Here is a 15,522-nt window from a genome sequence, read left to right on the forward strand (position 1 = left end):
AAATAAAGACCACTACTACACACCATCCTATTTAAAAACAAATTCAGTGGACCTAATAGCTAAACATAAAAAATATGGTTACACAAGTTTTAGAAGAATATATCGAGTATTTTTACAATCTTGGGGTAAGGAATGCCTTCCTAAACAAGCTAAAGCTTACAGGAAAAGGTTGACAAGTTTGAGTACAAAAACTTGCCAGGCATGGTGGCTCATGTCTGTAATCCCTCAGCCATGGAGGCCAAGGCAGGTGGATCACTTGAGGTCAGGAGTTCAAGACCAGCCTGGCCAACATTGTGAAACCCCATCTCTACTAAAAATACAAAAATCAGCCACGTGTGGTGGCATGCGCCTGTAGTCCCAGCTACTAGGGAGGCTGAGGTGGGAGAATCGCTTGCGCCCAGGAGGAGGAGGCTGCGCTGAGCTGAGATTACGCCACTGCACTCCAGCCTGGATGACAGGGCAAGGGTCTGTCTCAAAAAAAAAAAAAAATCAGTAAAACTTCTCTATACCATTAACAAAGGCAAAGGAGAACTTACTCTTTGGAGGAATATTTAAATATCTACAGCATAAAATGAGCTCCAACAAATACTCTAAAGAAATGAATGACAACCTCATAGAAATCTAGGTACAATATGTAAATATGAAATTCAAAAAACTAATTGTGAATGCCCTATACACATATGAAGAACTACTAAACCTCATTAGTAAGGTAATGCAAAATTGGAAACGAGATACCATTTTCATCCATATAATAACAAAAAGGTTAAAACATAGATAACAACATAGTAGAGGTGAAACTGTAAGGGAAATGGTACTTACATACCCTGATAAACACAGAGTAAAAATCAGTTCAACCTCTTAGGAAGAAAAGTGGACAGCACTTATTGAAATGTCCATGCTTTTATCTATGGATCCTAAAATTCCACTTCTAACAGTCTCTCCTATACTCATTCACATGTGCCAAGGTTTATTTACAAAGATGTTTAGAATAATGAAAAACTGGAAACAACCTAAATGTTTATCCATAAAGGCTTACGTAAATCATAATATATACACAGTATGCCTTTCTATGCAGCTGTTTAAAAAGAATGCAGTAGATATAGCAATATATGCATTTATAGAGAAAGAGTTTCAGGATATTGTTAAATGAAAAACAAGCAAATTGCTGAATCTATGATCATACTCATGTAATAGAGCCATGTATATCTATGTACTAATTATGTGTATGTAATTGCAAAAAATAAGTTTTGCAAGAAAATATACAAATCAACAATGGCTCTCCAGTAGAAGAAAGGGATGGAGAGGAGGCCTGGAACACTGTGAAGAGAGAATTTCACTCCTTAGTTTAAGCAGGAGGGTCATAATCAGACTATTCCTCTAGAAAGAACACTTTGGCTGCCGTGTGAAGAATAAATTAAGGGTGAATACGATTAAAGAACGGAATAGCAGACAACTTTAATGATCCAGGTGAAAGATGAGATGACCTAGACTAAGGCAGCGGCAGTGTGGATGAAGAGGAAAGATAAAACTTGAAACCTCATCAGGAAGTAGGATCAACATAACTTGAGTAATTAGTTATCCAAGGAGAGGATAAAGGCAAAGTCTCAAATGACTCCTGGCTCCCGTTTTGCAAGTCCAGGGAGATGGTGATAAGAGCAAAAGGCAGGGACTCCTAGAAAAACAGTGGATGAAGCAAGATGATTACTCTGTTCTGTGTGTTCTGAATTTGAGGAATCAGCAGGACATCCAAATGGCAATCTTAATTCAGCCACTGAATCTAAATGAACCTAAAGATAAGGCTATGTGTGATATAAACATGAATGCCCAGGCTAGAATGGCAGACACTTGGCATGATGCTACCACCCTCTACTCCTGATTCCACAACAGATGTGACCAACAGATGACTCTCTTCTTGCTGCACCCGACCACCTCGGATGAAACCATTCGCCATCCTTAACTCAGGTAATATATGGAGAAGAAAAGAAAGCCAAAAACCGAATCTTGGAGAGCTTCAATATTGAAGGGCATTCAGAATAAGAGGAGCCAGTCAATAAGACAGGGAGGGAATCACGGGAAAAGATGTATGCAGATACACAAAGCAGAGAGTTACATAGGCCTGCCTGCTTATATGACTAGCATGACTATTCGGGAAACTCCCTTTCCTGGGTGTAAGAAGCACGATCATATAATTTATTATCTAAAATGGAAGAATGGGGGGGCACTATTAATAAGCATGTCAAGATAATAATAAAGGGTATGGAGAGGGACTACGCATTTGACCAATAAATATGCAGAAGTAAGGCCGGGAGCGGTGACTCACGTCTATAATCCCAGCATTCTGGGAGGGTGAGGCAGGCGAATCACAAGGTCAAGGGTTCAAGACTAGCCTGGCCAACACAGTGAAACCCCATCTCTACCAAAAATACAGAAATTAGCCGAGTGTGGTGGCACGCACCTGTAGTCTTAGCTACTGAGGAAGTTGACGCAGGAGAATCGCTTGAACCTGGGAGGCAGAGGTTGCAGTGAGCTGAGATCACACCACTGCACTCCAGCCTGGGCGACAAGAACAAAACTCCATCTCAAAAAAAACAAACAAAACAAAACAAAAAAAACCCCACAAATATGCAGAAGTAATACGAAATGATGAGGCTGACTTCAACAACACAGATGAAGGACTTGAGGCTCATCTGACCTTTCTAATAATCATCTTTGTCACACTCCCTGTCCTGCTTTCTACTTACCCAAACATTACTAGTCCTACAAGGATAATGACTGGCTCAAAACAATTACTAGCAAGCCACCAACACTAACTGCCCAGACCCACAGCAATGTCCCCACACCAAACTCCTGTTACATATACTGTGAATTCTATTCAGAATAACTACGTTTCCTCTAATTATTTCATTTATATTAACTTTATTAGCCAAATTATATTTTTGGTGCTAAATTCAATATAATGATGTTCCTCAAACTCAATGTGCTTGCCATAGTGGGATGTGATCATCACTCAGGATTACTGCACATACTTGATCTCAGATATTAAACTTCTCTCCTCTGATCACTATCTTCTGTTCCCTCATCTCTACTGTTCCCTGAATCCTTTTCCAACTTTATTAACTCTGCTGTCAGTATCCCTGATTTACCACTACAGCTTCATCTTCGTCACCCCATCATAACCATTCACCATCAGCAAACATTTACTGAGGGCTTACTATGTGTCGGATGAAACCCATTCGCCATCCCTAACCCAGGTAATATATGGAGAAGAAAAAGAAAGCCAAAAACCGAATCTTGGAGAGCTTCAATATTGAAGGGCATTCAGAATAAGAGGAACCAGTGAATAAGACAGGAAAGGCATTCTGCTGCATGATGAAGATACCCAACTTATACACAGAAATTGAACTTAAAGAGGCCACAGCTTAATAAAGACAAACACATAAAGAAATCATTGAAATACAATGTGATTGGGGCTAAAATATAGCTACATACTAATTAAAGGGGTAGCAAAGGATGAACTGAATTCCCTGGAAAGATCAGGAACCAGTTCTACAGAATGACACATGGCACGTTGGGAGGCCAAGGTGGGTGGATCACCTGAGATCAGTTCAAGACCAGTCTGACCAACATGGTGAAACCTCATCTCAGCTAAAAATACAAAAATTAGCCAGGCACGGTGGTGCATGCCTGTAATCCCAGCTACTTGGGAGGCTGAGGCAGGAGAATCACCTGAACCTGGAGTTGAAGGCTGCAATGAGCCAAGACTGCCCCACTGCACTCTAGCCTGATAGCCTGAGCAATAGAGTGAGACTGTCTCAAAAGAAAAAAAAAAAAAAGAATGATAGATGGAATGAAATGAGCCTGATGTGGAAATAAAAGAGGGAATATAGCTAGAGATAAGAAAAGCAGAAACAAGAAACAATCCAGAAGGAAATCCGTGTACAGAATGAAGCAAGCTAATGCCTCAAGGAATTCCAAGCAACTCAGAAAGGCCAGAGTGCAAGTCACAGGAGAAAGTAGCCCATAGTGAGCTGGAGGAGTAGGCAGAGGCCACATCACAGCAGGCTGTCCATGCCATGTAAGAGTTGAAGTGGAGAGTCATTAAATTCTTTTAGGGAAGTGGGCAAGGAGCTCATGTTTGTGCTTTACAAAGATCTTTTGGATAACAGGGCTGAAAGATGGATTGGATAAAAATGAGAATGGAGGCAGAGAGAAGAATTCAAAGGTAATTACATACGTAAGAGATGATGCAGTTACGGCTTAAGGTGGCGATAAGGAGGGGGAGATTCTAGACATATTTAGGCAAATGGAATCAAGGAAGAGTGAACAGTTGGATACTAAATGTGAATGAAAAAAAGGAGTCTCGAAAAGCTCAAATTTCTTGGCCAGGCACAGTGGCTCAAGCCTGTAATCCCAGCACTTTGGGAGGCTGAGGTGGGCAGATCACCTAAGGTCAAAAGTTCGAGACCAGCCTGGCCAACATGGTGAAACCCCGTCTCTACTAAAAATACAAAAATTAGCCAGGTGTGATGGTGCATGCCTGTAATACCAGCTATACAGGCGGCTGAGGCTGGAGAATCCCTTGAACCTGGGAGGCAGAGGTTGCAGCGAGCTGAGATCGCACCACTGCACTCCAGCCTGGGCAAGAGTGAGACTCAAAAAAGAAAAAGAAAAGCTCAAATTTCTGGGCTGAGGAGCTTGGTGGATACCATAAATGGAGATAAAGTATTGAGGAAGAGCAAAAGGAAGAACAGGTTTGTGGAGATAAAATGATGAATCCGGTCACTTCTGAGTTTGAGGGATATTCTAGCGACATAACCTACCTATAGCCCAGTAATTATGTAATTCTGAAGCTAAGTAGAATGATCTTGATAGTATATACAATTTTAGAATTATTCAGCAATTAAAACTAAGGGAAGGCTGCCCAGGAACAACATATAGAATGGGATGAAAAGAGAAACCTAAGATAGAAACCTAGAGAACAATAATACTTAGAGTTCAAAAAGAAAATAAAAATAGAGAGTAAAATAGACAAAGAAGTGAAGAGCACAGCAGTAGGAGGAAGAACAGAAAAGGTGGTATCACAGAATGTAAGGGAGGCAAGAGTGTCAAGAGAAAGGAGTGGTTAGTGGTACAGCCTTACCTCTGACTCTTCCTGCAGCCGCAGACAGTTATCCAAGAAAAGAAGTGATCGGTCAACAGACTTTCTGACCCTTTTTATGGAAGTTGCTTCCTTACAAGATACTTCTCCATCGGAGAGGCACTGGAACCAGTCTGGCTGAAGGGCCTGCTGAATTGCCATGAACTTGGAAACAGTCATTTCCACTCGTCCAGCAACACTCCACACAGACACAGACTGCCATGGAGCAAAATGATGAGGAATTAGCAAGAGTAAAATGCAAATAAAAATAAAATAATTAAAATGATAAAGCAATAATTCTTCTTTACAACTGTAGGGATGGTGACAATTCAATATCCAGACATGGTGGGTAATAGGATCTTATAGCTTAGAGAATCCTTCAATGGTCATATAAGACAACTTTTGAGCTACCCCCCAAGAATTCTTTGTTATACTTTTCTAACATCTTCTGTTCTGCCCTATCCCACCTACCCCACCCCTACCTAACCCTTGCTGTTCCTGAATATACCACAGACTTTGATCCCACTGTTCCTTTTGACTGAGAGTCCCATATTTCTTTTTTTTTTAACTTTTTTTATTGATACATATTTGTATAATTTTATGGGGTACGTGTGAGACATCTTACATATAGAGCAAGTGTAATAATCATGTCAGAGTATTTGAGTATCCATCACCTCAAGTATTTATTATTTCTAGGTGTTGGAACTTCTACTTCTTTGCCTGACAAAATACTATGTGTCCATTGAGACACTGAGTTCACATATTAATCTGATTTCCAAACTTCCTGGACATAATCAATCACTCACTCCTCTACGCTTTTACATCAATTTGTATTTATTTCTTTATAGAAATGATAGCACTTATTACACCATTCCTTTTTTGTCTGACTAGAGTATCCCAATTCATGTTTGTATCCCAAAAGCACAGTCTAGGGCCCTATACATTTTTAATATCTAGTGTTTACTAGACTGAGTTAGACATAGAATTAAAGACTTAAATCTCCTAGTTCACGAGAATATACACTAGTAATATTCTATCTTTGAGCTAAAAGCAAAACTACCATTCAACCCAGCAATCCCATTACTGGGCATATACCCAGAGCAATATAAATCATTCCACCATAAGGACACATGCACGCAAATGTACACTGCAGCACTATTCACAATAGCAAAGACATGCAATCAACCTAAATGTCCATCAACGACAGACTGGATAAAGAAAATGTGGTACATATATACCATGAGATATTATGCAGCCATAAAAAAGAATGAGGTCATGTCTTTTGCAGGAACACAGACGGAACTGGAGGCCATTGTCCCTAGCAAACTAATGCAGGAACAGAAAATCAAATACCACATGTTCTCGCTTATAAGTGGGAGCTAAATGATGAGAACACATGGATACAAAGAAGGGAACAACAGACACTGGGGTCTACTTGGGGGTGGAGGGTGAAAGGAGGGAGAAGGAGAAAAGGTAACTACTGGATACTAGGCTTAATACCTCAGTGATGAAATAATCTGTACAACAAACCCCCATGACACAAATTTACCTATGTAACAATGTTTACATGTACCCCCAAAACAAAAATAAAAGCTAAAAAAAAGGAAAAAAAATTCTATCTTTGGTTACCCTACAGCATCCCTCTTCTTAGATCAACAAGGACATAGATGGCGGGCCAACATATAGTCGTTTTATTTTGTACTAAGGCATCAGAATTACTGGTTAAATGATTCCTCTCTCCCTTACAATTTGGGTAGATAATGGAAGTCAAAGTATTTTCTTTTCCTTTTTTTTTTTTTTTTTTTTTTGAGACAGAGTCTTGCTCTGTCACCCAGGCTAGAATGCAATGCATTGGTGCGATTTTGGCTCACTGCCACCTCTGCCTCGCAGGTTCAAGTGATTCTCTTGCCTCAGCCTCCCAAGTAGCTGGGATTACAGGCGTGTGCCACCACACCTGGCTAATTTTTGTATTTTTAGTAGAGATGAGGTTTTGCCATGTTGGACAGGCTGGTCTCGAACTCCTGAGCTCAAGCCATCCACCCACCTTGGCCTACCAAAGTGCTGGGATTACAGGCATAAGCCACCATACCCAGCCAAAGTAGTTTCTCTAGAATTCAAACTACAAAATAAATAGAGGCTTAAAACAGGAGAATGAGTAAAAACAGTGTTCTGAGGGGCACAATTAATAAATATTGCTGACATTAATGAAGTGAGTGCAGGAAAAGTATTTGCGTTTGTAAAGCAGCAGTACACACTGAAGCCTTGCCAGAACGCTGTCCTCAGGGATAATGCCAATGGGGCCACCTCTCAGCTGAACACTTTTAATGAGGTGCTTTTGATACTGCTCTTCACTAGACAAAATCTCTGGCTATAGACCCAGCAGACAGTATTATATTGAGGTTCTACTATATATAGTTATACATGTGATAATACTCATCAGCAACTTTCCCCACTCTTCCTGAAGTTGTTAAAAATCTGACAAAGCATGGCACCAAAAGACTATTGTTTTCCCCTATCATAGCAATTTCTTTTTTTGGCATGTATTTGACCTTCCTCTACCCTCAAATTTTTTTGCAACAATGAAAATGCTGAGGATACAATGTTCTTCATCTTAACCTCATCCTTAGGCAGCCCTATTCTAACTCTTATAAACCATCCCATCCCACTATAATTATCGAAATAAGGAAAAGGTATAAGGGATCATCCCAGACAGTGGGATCTGAGCATCTGAGGGATACACCATAGGCTGACTTCCTGGGACAAAGCTGCAGCCTTGGAGACCCTTCTGAAAACACACCTTGTTTGTTACATAACCAGCTGGGCAGGAGCTGACTGGATCGTGCAGGGAGCAGTACAAGAGTGATTCTGGCATGCCTGTATAAACACAAAAAAGAACGCTTGAAAGTGCTTACATCAACAATGACACTGTATTATAGCAGGGAACAGCTTCACAATGTGTACTGCTGAATAAAGCAACTCTAAACACTGTCAATAGGTCGTATCTGAACTTGGAATTATAGGAGGCCTATCAATATGTATAAAAAGATTACTAATCTAAAGAAAGAAATATAAAGGTTCATGTCTAATAGGTACTGAGCTGCTACAAAGGCAAGATGTATCTTAAAGCACAATATACAATGAAAGTAGTGACACATTGATCTCATTTGATTTTACTTAAAGAATTTACTATCAAATATGCTTATTCCAGGTACCATCCAAGGGGAACTAGCTACCGGAAAGATAAAATGATACGGCCACAAAGTGATCTCACTAGTAATAAATCTCAGTAATATCATGGGTCCCTAGGGGCAGAATTTTAGAGAAGCTATAGGATGCTGCAGATGGATCTCATTCTTAGTAAGTTTCATTGATTCACGATGACAGTTTCTTAAGTTCTTCAGTCAAAAAGACAATCATTTTTTTAAAAATGCAAAAAAAGTTTAGTAAACCACGTGCTTAAATATCATATGCTAGCCCACATTTTCATTAAGGAAAATAAAACAGGATTCCACTGAAAAAAGACAAAACAAATAAAGCAAGTTTAAAACCTCTGCAGTTTTTTCACTTTATTTTCCATAATTTCAATTATTGCAATTATCTCTAGAAAGCTTACATTAGCTATTTTCATTTAATTATATGCTTGTATACTTTAAAGCTGGTTATTAAAATTGGGCTCAGGTCAAGGAGAATGATATTCCATAAATTCCTCTACTAAAATACAGGGCTTTGTGACAACCAACAGGACATCATGCAGTTGCTCTCAGAAGCAGAGGACTGAATAACCAATGGAAACAGGATTTTCATTCAAGTGAGTCCTAGATATCGGAAAAAGTGTTAGGAGAAAGTGGTGTACAGAAGAACTGGTGTTCTAGCTGTCACTGCTAAGCTTTTCCTATAAATAAATAGATGCATACATCTGCATATAAAATCCTATTTCTGGGATAAAGGATAACATATTAACATATCAGAATACAGCCATATACAAATGCTTCATCCTCCCCTGCATGTTTGAGGTTCAAGCACGATGAGACTACTTTGGAGCTCACGCATGCCCCATGAAAGTTCTCACTGCTGAGTCAGATACTCAGTGCCTGGAACATCTGCCCCACACCTGTCTGGGCTCCCATTCCTAACCTGGGTAACTTTTACTCTTCCTTGACCCAGCTAAAATGCCCCTCATCTTCTCTCTCAAGAATCCTTTCTCTGGGTTTTTATGCAGGCTTAAAAAAAAGAATCCTTTCTTTATTCTGACCACCTTGCACATATACGCCAGAGCAGGTTATATGCTCCGCCCTCTGGCCTGTCATGATATCCATACATATCCCTAATCCTGTAAAGCAGTAACCACAATTTTTACTAGAATTCTCTATCTTTATCCCAGCTAAGCTCCAAATTCCATGAGAGCAGCAACTGTTTCCTATTCAGTCTTGACTTGCCAATGCCTGGCTCTTAGATGTTCAAAAAATACTTATTAAAATTATGAATAAATAAACATATGAATGAAAGATCAAAGAGGCAACAGCACCTCCAAACTCCAAATTAACACATCACAAGGCACATATAAATAACTTAATTTTTACCTATAAACTTTCCAACTCCTTCTTTATATTCTGTCAAGACTTCATGATGTTCTGCTCTGTAAGCAAAACAGAAAAATACGTAATATAATAATGCGTCATTCTGTAAATACGCTGTACAACTGGAGCCCTCTTCTCCTCACCCAAATAAGTTACATCATGGTAAATGTTGTCTTGAATTACACCATTATTCAAGAGTTCTAACTAATTAGACTAGGTTCATTAGCCAGAACGAAGGCCTTCAACTTGCTAGTGGTTCTGTGAGACGTGAAACTGGCAAAGATCAACTCCTTCACAATACTTGAATTTTCTTCCTTCTCTTGCCCCTTTAAAATCTCTGTTGTTAACACAACACTGCAGAGTATTATATTAATTGGTCATATAGTAGGCTTTTCAATTAAGTATAAAGTCAGTATATACATTACACAAAATGATCTAACTTCTTTAGTTCTGTTTCCATAAAGTAGTATTAGCAAGTATATGTGCAAAGGCAGAAAAAACTTTTCAGGCTGGTGCATGATAACAGCTCCTGAACTCCAAGTGTAGCTCTCACAGAGCATTCCCCACCCTGTCACCCCTGGGAGCAGTGGCGATATGGCAGCATGGGACTGTAGGTTTGGAGGAAAAGTGAAGCAGATCTAACATATAGGTCTGGCCTGTGGCTTCCAGATTAGGGCCAGAAGATGTATAATATTTGAAACCTCTCTTATGATTTCATTATGAAAATTGACAAATTATATATATGAACAAAAAAAAATCTTTCTCTTTTTTGCACCTAAGGTAACTAAGCTGCTGCCAGAGTTGATACTTGAATCATCAGTTCTAACACTTACAGGGATGACAGCGTAAGCTGAGCCATGGCAGGAACCCCGTGGATATTATGCAGCGTGTGATGGGTGAGGTGTGGGGCGGAGCCAGTCTTGGTGTACAGAAGGCAGCCTGGAATATCCATGGTGTGGTCCCTTGTTTTGCCCAGGTTTTTTATTTTTCCTAGGCGACAGCCATTAACTATCTTAGTAAGACTCAGCTTCATCCTAAGGGATTCTTCTAGGTCCTGTCAAGAAAAGAGCATTAAGTATAGAAGGAGCTTCACAACATCTAAAAGCCAGGCATTTTGCAAAAAAAAAAAAATCTTCAAGAAAATGAATGATAGCATGCTTATTACTGCTTCTAGTCTAAACATTTTTGTAGATATCAGGAATGGGGAAATGGGAAAAGACATAAAGAGAATAAGATACCTTCCCTAAGGTCCCAGAACAATATATTGGCATCAACTAATTTTAAATTTAGTCATGGAATTTTTGTCTGAGCTGATGAAAACCGAACAAATGAAAGAACAGAATTAGAAAGACTAATCATGGAAAGAATGCCACGAAGCCACGGCTCTCTCAGGCTTGAAAATGTATACAGAGAACAGTAACACTGCTTAGGCCATACTGATTATTGATATAATCCATTTTTTCTTTCTCCAATTTGAGGGAATGCTAAGCAATATAGCAATTTTTTCCTAATAATGCTGTTAAGTGAAGAAAACAGCATCCTGGTGTTCATGAAAATATATGGAAAAATAAATGTCAAAAGATAAACAGATATCTGAGGTGGGATTATTTCCCAATTTGTTCTTATATGGTATCCAAACAGAAGTGAGAAACCATGTGGAGCACACACGCAATCCATAAGCAATGTGTCATTACTTTTATAACTGGGAAAGACTAATATGTGTTTAAAGAAAAAAAATAAAGATACACTTTCTAACTTCTATAGATATACAGGGAAAAAAAATCAGAAATTATTTGTTGGGTGCTCCTAAATGATTTAGTATTCAGTGAAGCAAAATATTGGGTTCCACTTTTAAAATGCACTACAGAACTTGATAAGCACACACATCATCTGCTAAATGTCACCAGACATACCAACATTTTACAAATACTTCATTACATCTCTACAGCAAGTACCATATCTTCTGGAATTCTTAAAAACTGGGCCAGGCCCAGTTTTATTAGTTGATAAATGAGCTATCAGAGAGGATCCAACTTTCTTTTCTTTTCTTTTTTTTGGACACAGAATCTCTCTCTGTCACCCAGGCTGGAGTGCAGTGAGTGGCGTGATCTCAGCTCACTATAACCTCTGCTTCCCGGGTTCAAGAGATTCCCCTGCCTCAGCCTCCCAAGTAGTTGAGATTACAGGCGTGTGCTGCCATGCCCAGCTGATTTTTGTATTTGTAGTAGAGATGGGGTTTTACCATGTTGGCCAGGCTGGTCTAGAACTCCTGACCTCAGGTGATCCGCCCACCTCAGCCTCCCAAAGTGCTGGGGTAACAAGCATGAGCCACTTTTGTCCGGCCAGATCCCATTTTCTTAAGCATTATACCATACCATACTCTGCAAGTCAACCATTGCTAAAATGTCACCAAATAAATAAGACATATCTATCATTAGTTAAATATATTCAAGAATAAAAACATTACTTTTTTTTAGGAGACATAAATTCTTAAATTTAAATAAAATAGCCATCTTTGTCATTAGAATCTTAGACATAAGAATAACTACTTTCTTAAAAAAAAGAGTAACTACTTTATGGTCTAAGAAGAGATTTTATGCTAAACACAAATTATAAAAATTAATATAAGTGTTTGATGAAAGCCTGGTCAATTTTCTATAACTATAATATCATTATTTCAAGTTATCACAAAGATAGAAACATAAGTGTCATTAGAACCCACATAAATGGGGACTGGTAAGGAAAAAAAGGTTATATTTTAATAAACAGTATAAAAGCCATTTTTTTACATACCTTGTTGTTACACATTAAAACTGCTAAAACAAGAAGGTTCATTTTAAAAAACTATAAAACTATACTTATAAGCTAATAAAGGCATACTCTAGAAAATATAAAGAGATAATATTGCTTTCAAATGATAAAATGTATTTTATATATATATATATATATATATATATATATAATATATATATATTTTTTTTTTGACGGAGTCTTGCTCTGTCACCCAGGCTGGAGTGCAGTGGCCCGATCTCGGCTCACTGCAAGCTCCGCCTCCCGGGTTCACACCATTCTCCTGCCTCAGCCTCTCCGAGTAGCTGGGACTACAGGCGCCCGCCACCACGCCCGGCTAATTTTTTTTTGTATTTTTAGTAGAGACGGGGTTTCACTGTGGTCTCGATCTCCTGACCTCGTGATCCGCCCGCCTCAGCCTCCCAAAGTGCTGGGATTACAAGCGTGAGCCACCGCGCCCGGCCTGTATTTTATATTTTAAACCAACAGAGCTCTAACGTGAAATTTAAGACAGCATTTTGTCATCTAAGTAGCTCTGGAAAATTGAAGCAGGCGGAAGCACAAAGATGAGAAATGTACTTCAAAGCTTCATGAATCAACACCTGTTGTTCTGACTGAATATTGAAATCAACCAATATGGAACACTAGATTTCTTGAAACATAAATAAGAACTAATGAAAATTTAACAGACCAGAATTTTTAAATGCTGCAGTAACTTACGCATTTCCTACTATCACATAAGTCTGAGAACGGAAGAAACTGTGTTGCCTGAAGCTATTTCAGAAAGGGCTAAAGACAGGAACTTGCTGGCTCCTCCAAAAATTCTGTCTTACTCCAAAAATACTCTCTCATCTGAGCTGTGTAAAGTATGTAAAGAGTTTAAATGTACACACATGAACAGTGTTTTTTAAATTAAATTCATATAAAGGCACGAAGAACCTTCATTGGGTAAAACTAATACGTTCGAAAAATGAAGTATAGGATTCTAGAATGTTACTTTTATTATCTCTCCTCATCAAATCTATGCTCTCATTTCTCCAGTTTATTAATAAATGACACAAACGACTGACAACCAAAGCTTCTGATAAGCATGAGATAATCTGCTTTTCCATGCTGTGTTAACTCAATTCCAGGTAAAAACAACAAACCCCATTGCTTTAGTAAAACTGTGCTTAATATCCCAGTATTGTATAATTACCATCAGACTTTAGAAATACTGAAAATAGTTTATAGAGTTCCATTACTACCAGAGATCCCTACCTGGGAATTCCTCATCACCACATCACCCCTTCTGCCATTTTATTGTAATGAGTCTAAGACTAGGCCTGCTTAGTCATAGGCTTGTCTAGAACCTAGGCCTCCTGCAAAAGGCCTGTACTCTTTTTATTCTGTCTCTTTTTTTCTTTTTTTTTTTTTTTTTTGAGACAAGGTCTCACTCACTCTATTGCCCAGGCTGGAGTGCAGTGGTGTAATCATGGCTCACTGTAGCCTTGACATCCCAGGCTCAAGTACCCTTCCCACCTCAGCCTGCTAAGTAGCTGAGACCACAGGTGCCCAACCACTGCACCTAACTAATTAAAAAAATTTTTTTTGTAGAGATGGAGTCTCACTACATTGCCCAGGCTGGTCTCAAACTCCTGGGCTCAAGTGATCCTCCTGCCTTGACCTCCCAAAGTGTTGGGATTACAGGCCTGAGCCACTGCACCAAGCCAATTATGGTTTTTAAGTGACAGTAAATTTAACATGCTAGGAGACGCATTCAGATTTTTTTTTTTTTTTTTAGAATATCCTGCAGCATACCATGACCACTTAAAATAACAGGATTTTTCAAAAGTGTATGCAAAATCTATGAAACATCTTTTTGTTTTTTTCCCCTAGAACACACTGTGAAAAGTCATAAAAAGAGTGGCTTTTGGTTGGGCACGTTGGGTCACGCCTGTAATCCCAGCAGTTCTGGAGGCCGAGGTGGGCAGATCGCTTGAGCCCAGTTCAAGAGCAGCCTGGGCAACACAATGAAACCCTGTCTCTACAAAAAATACAAAAACTAGCCAGGAATGGTGGCATGCACCTGTAGTCCTAGCTACTTGGGAATCTGAGGTAGGAGGATCCCTTGAGCCAGGGAGGCAGAGATTGCAGTGAGCCATGATCACGCCACTGGCACTCCAGCCTGGGCAACAGAGGGAGATCCTGTCTTAAAAACAAAAAAGAAGAAAAGAAAGAGAAAGAGAAAGAAAAGAGATAAAAGAAAGCAGCTGTCAAGTTCTTTAACCTGTGCCAACAGAATTACACAGGGGCTCAAAGATTAGCCACCTGCTGCTGCTCCCTCCAGTGCCTTACAGTCTTGTACTACTTGGAGGGCTGGCTGGCCACTGGTAAGGGATTTAGGCTTCTGCCTGGTAAGCTAAGCCTGATCTTTCCTATATACCCAGCACAGAGCCATCACTCAGGGTCAGGCTCAAACCTATCAACCTCAGAGACTAAACAATAAAATCAGTATGCACAATTATTTACTCTGAGAATCGAAAAAAGCAAAGTGGACCAGTCAGTGGCATGTTTGCCCTATAGAATGCAATACAGGAAGCCAAATATGCCATGCAAGCATAGAATCAGAATGGGAAGAAGAAGGTACATAAAGGCAACTAAAAGGAAACCCATTGGTTCTCTTAATACAGTACCCCCATTCGCAGTTCTGCTTTCCACAGTTTCAGTTACCCATGGACATCTGAGCTCCAAACATATTAAATGGAAAATTCCTGAAATAAACATAAGTTTGAAATTGCATGCCATTCTGAGTAGGATAATGAAATTTCCTGCCATTTTGCTCTGTTCCACCCAGGACGTGAATCATCTCTTTGCCCAGCATCTTCATACTGTAGACGCTACTCGCCCCTTAGTTACTTAGGAGCTGTCTCATAGATCAGATCAACTGTCACTGTATTGCAGTGCTTATGTTCAAGTTACCCTTATTTTACTTACGACTGGCCCCACAGCACAAGAGTTGTGATGCTGGCAATACGG

General features: G+C 39.4%; 1 protein-coding gene across 2 annotated transcripts in view; it reads right to left on the minus strand.

Moving 5' to 3' along the window:
* The window catches only part of QTRT2 (queuine tRNA-ribosyltransferase accessory subunit 2), a 31,774-nt gene that overhangs the window by 12,092 nt on the left and 4,160 nt on the right, over positions 1 to 15,522 (minus strand). For both annotated transcript variants that reach the window (XM_032150135.2, XM_058437483.1), the window contains exons 2-5: positions 10,548 to 10,768; positions 9,718 to 9,773; positions 7,935 to 8,011; positions 5,141 to 5,353 (exon numbers count right to left, since the gene is read on the minus strand). In XM_032150135.2, the coding sequence (XP_032006026.1) occupies positions 5,141 to 5,353; positions 7,935 to 8,011; positions 9,718 to 9,773; positions 10,548 to 10,768 (567 nt within the window). The remainder of the gene's footprint in view (positions 1 to 5,140; positions 5,354 to 7,934; positions 8,012 to 9,717; positions 9,774 to 10,547; positions 10,769 to 15,522) is intronic.

The sequence above is a fragment of the Hylobates moloch genome, unplaced genomic scaffold, assembly GCF_009828535.3.
Source record: "Hylobates moloch isolate HMO894 unplaced genomic scaffold, HMol_V3 SCAFFOLD_4, whole genome shotgun sequence".
Taxonomy (NCBI): Eukaryota; Metazoa; Chordata; class Mammalia; order Primates; family Hylobatidae; genus Hylobates; species Hylobates moloch.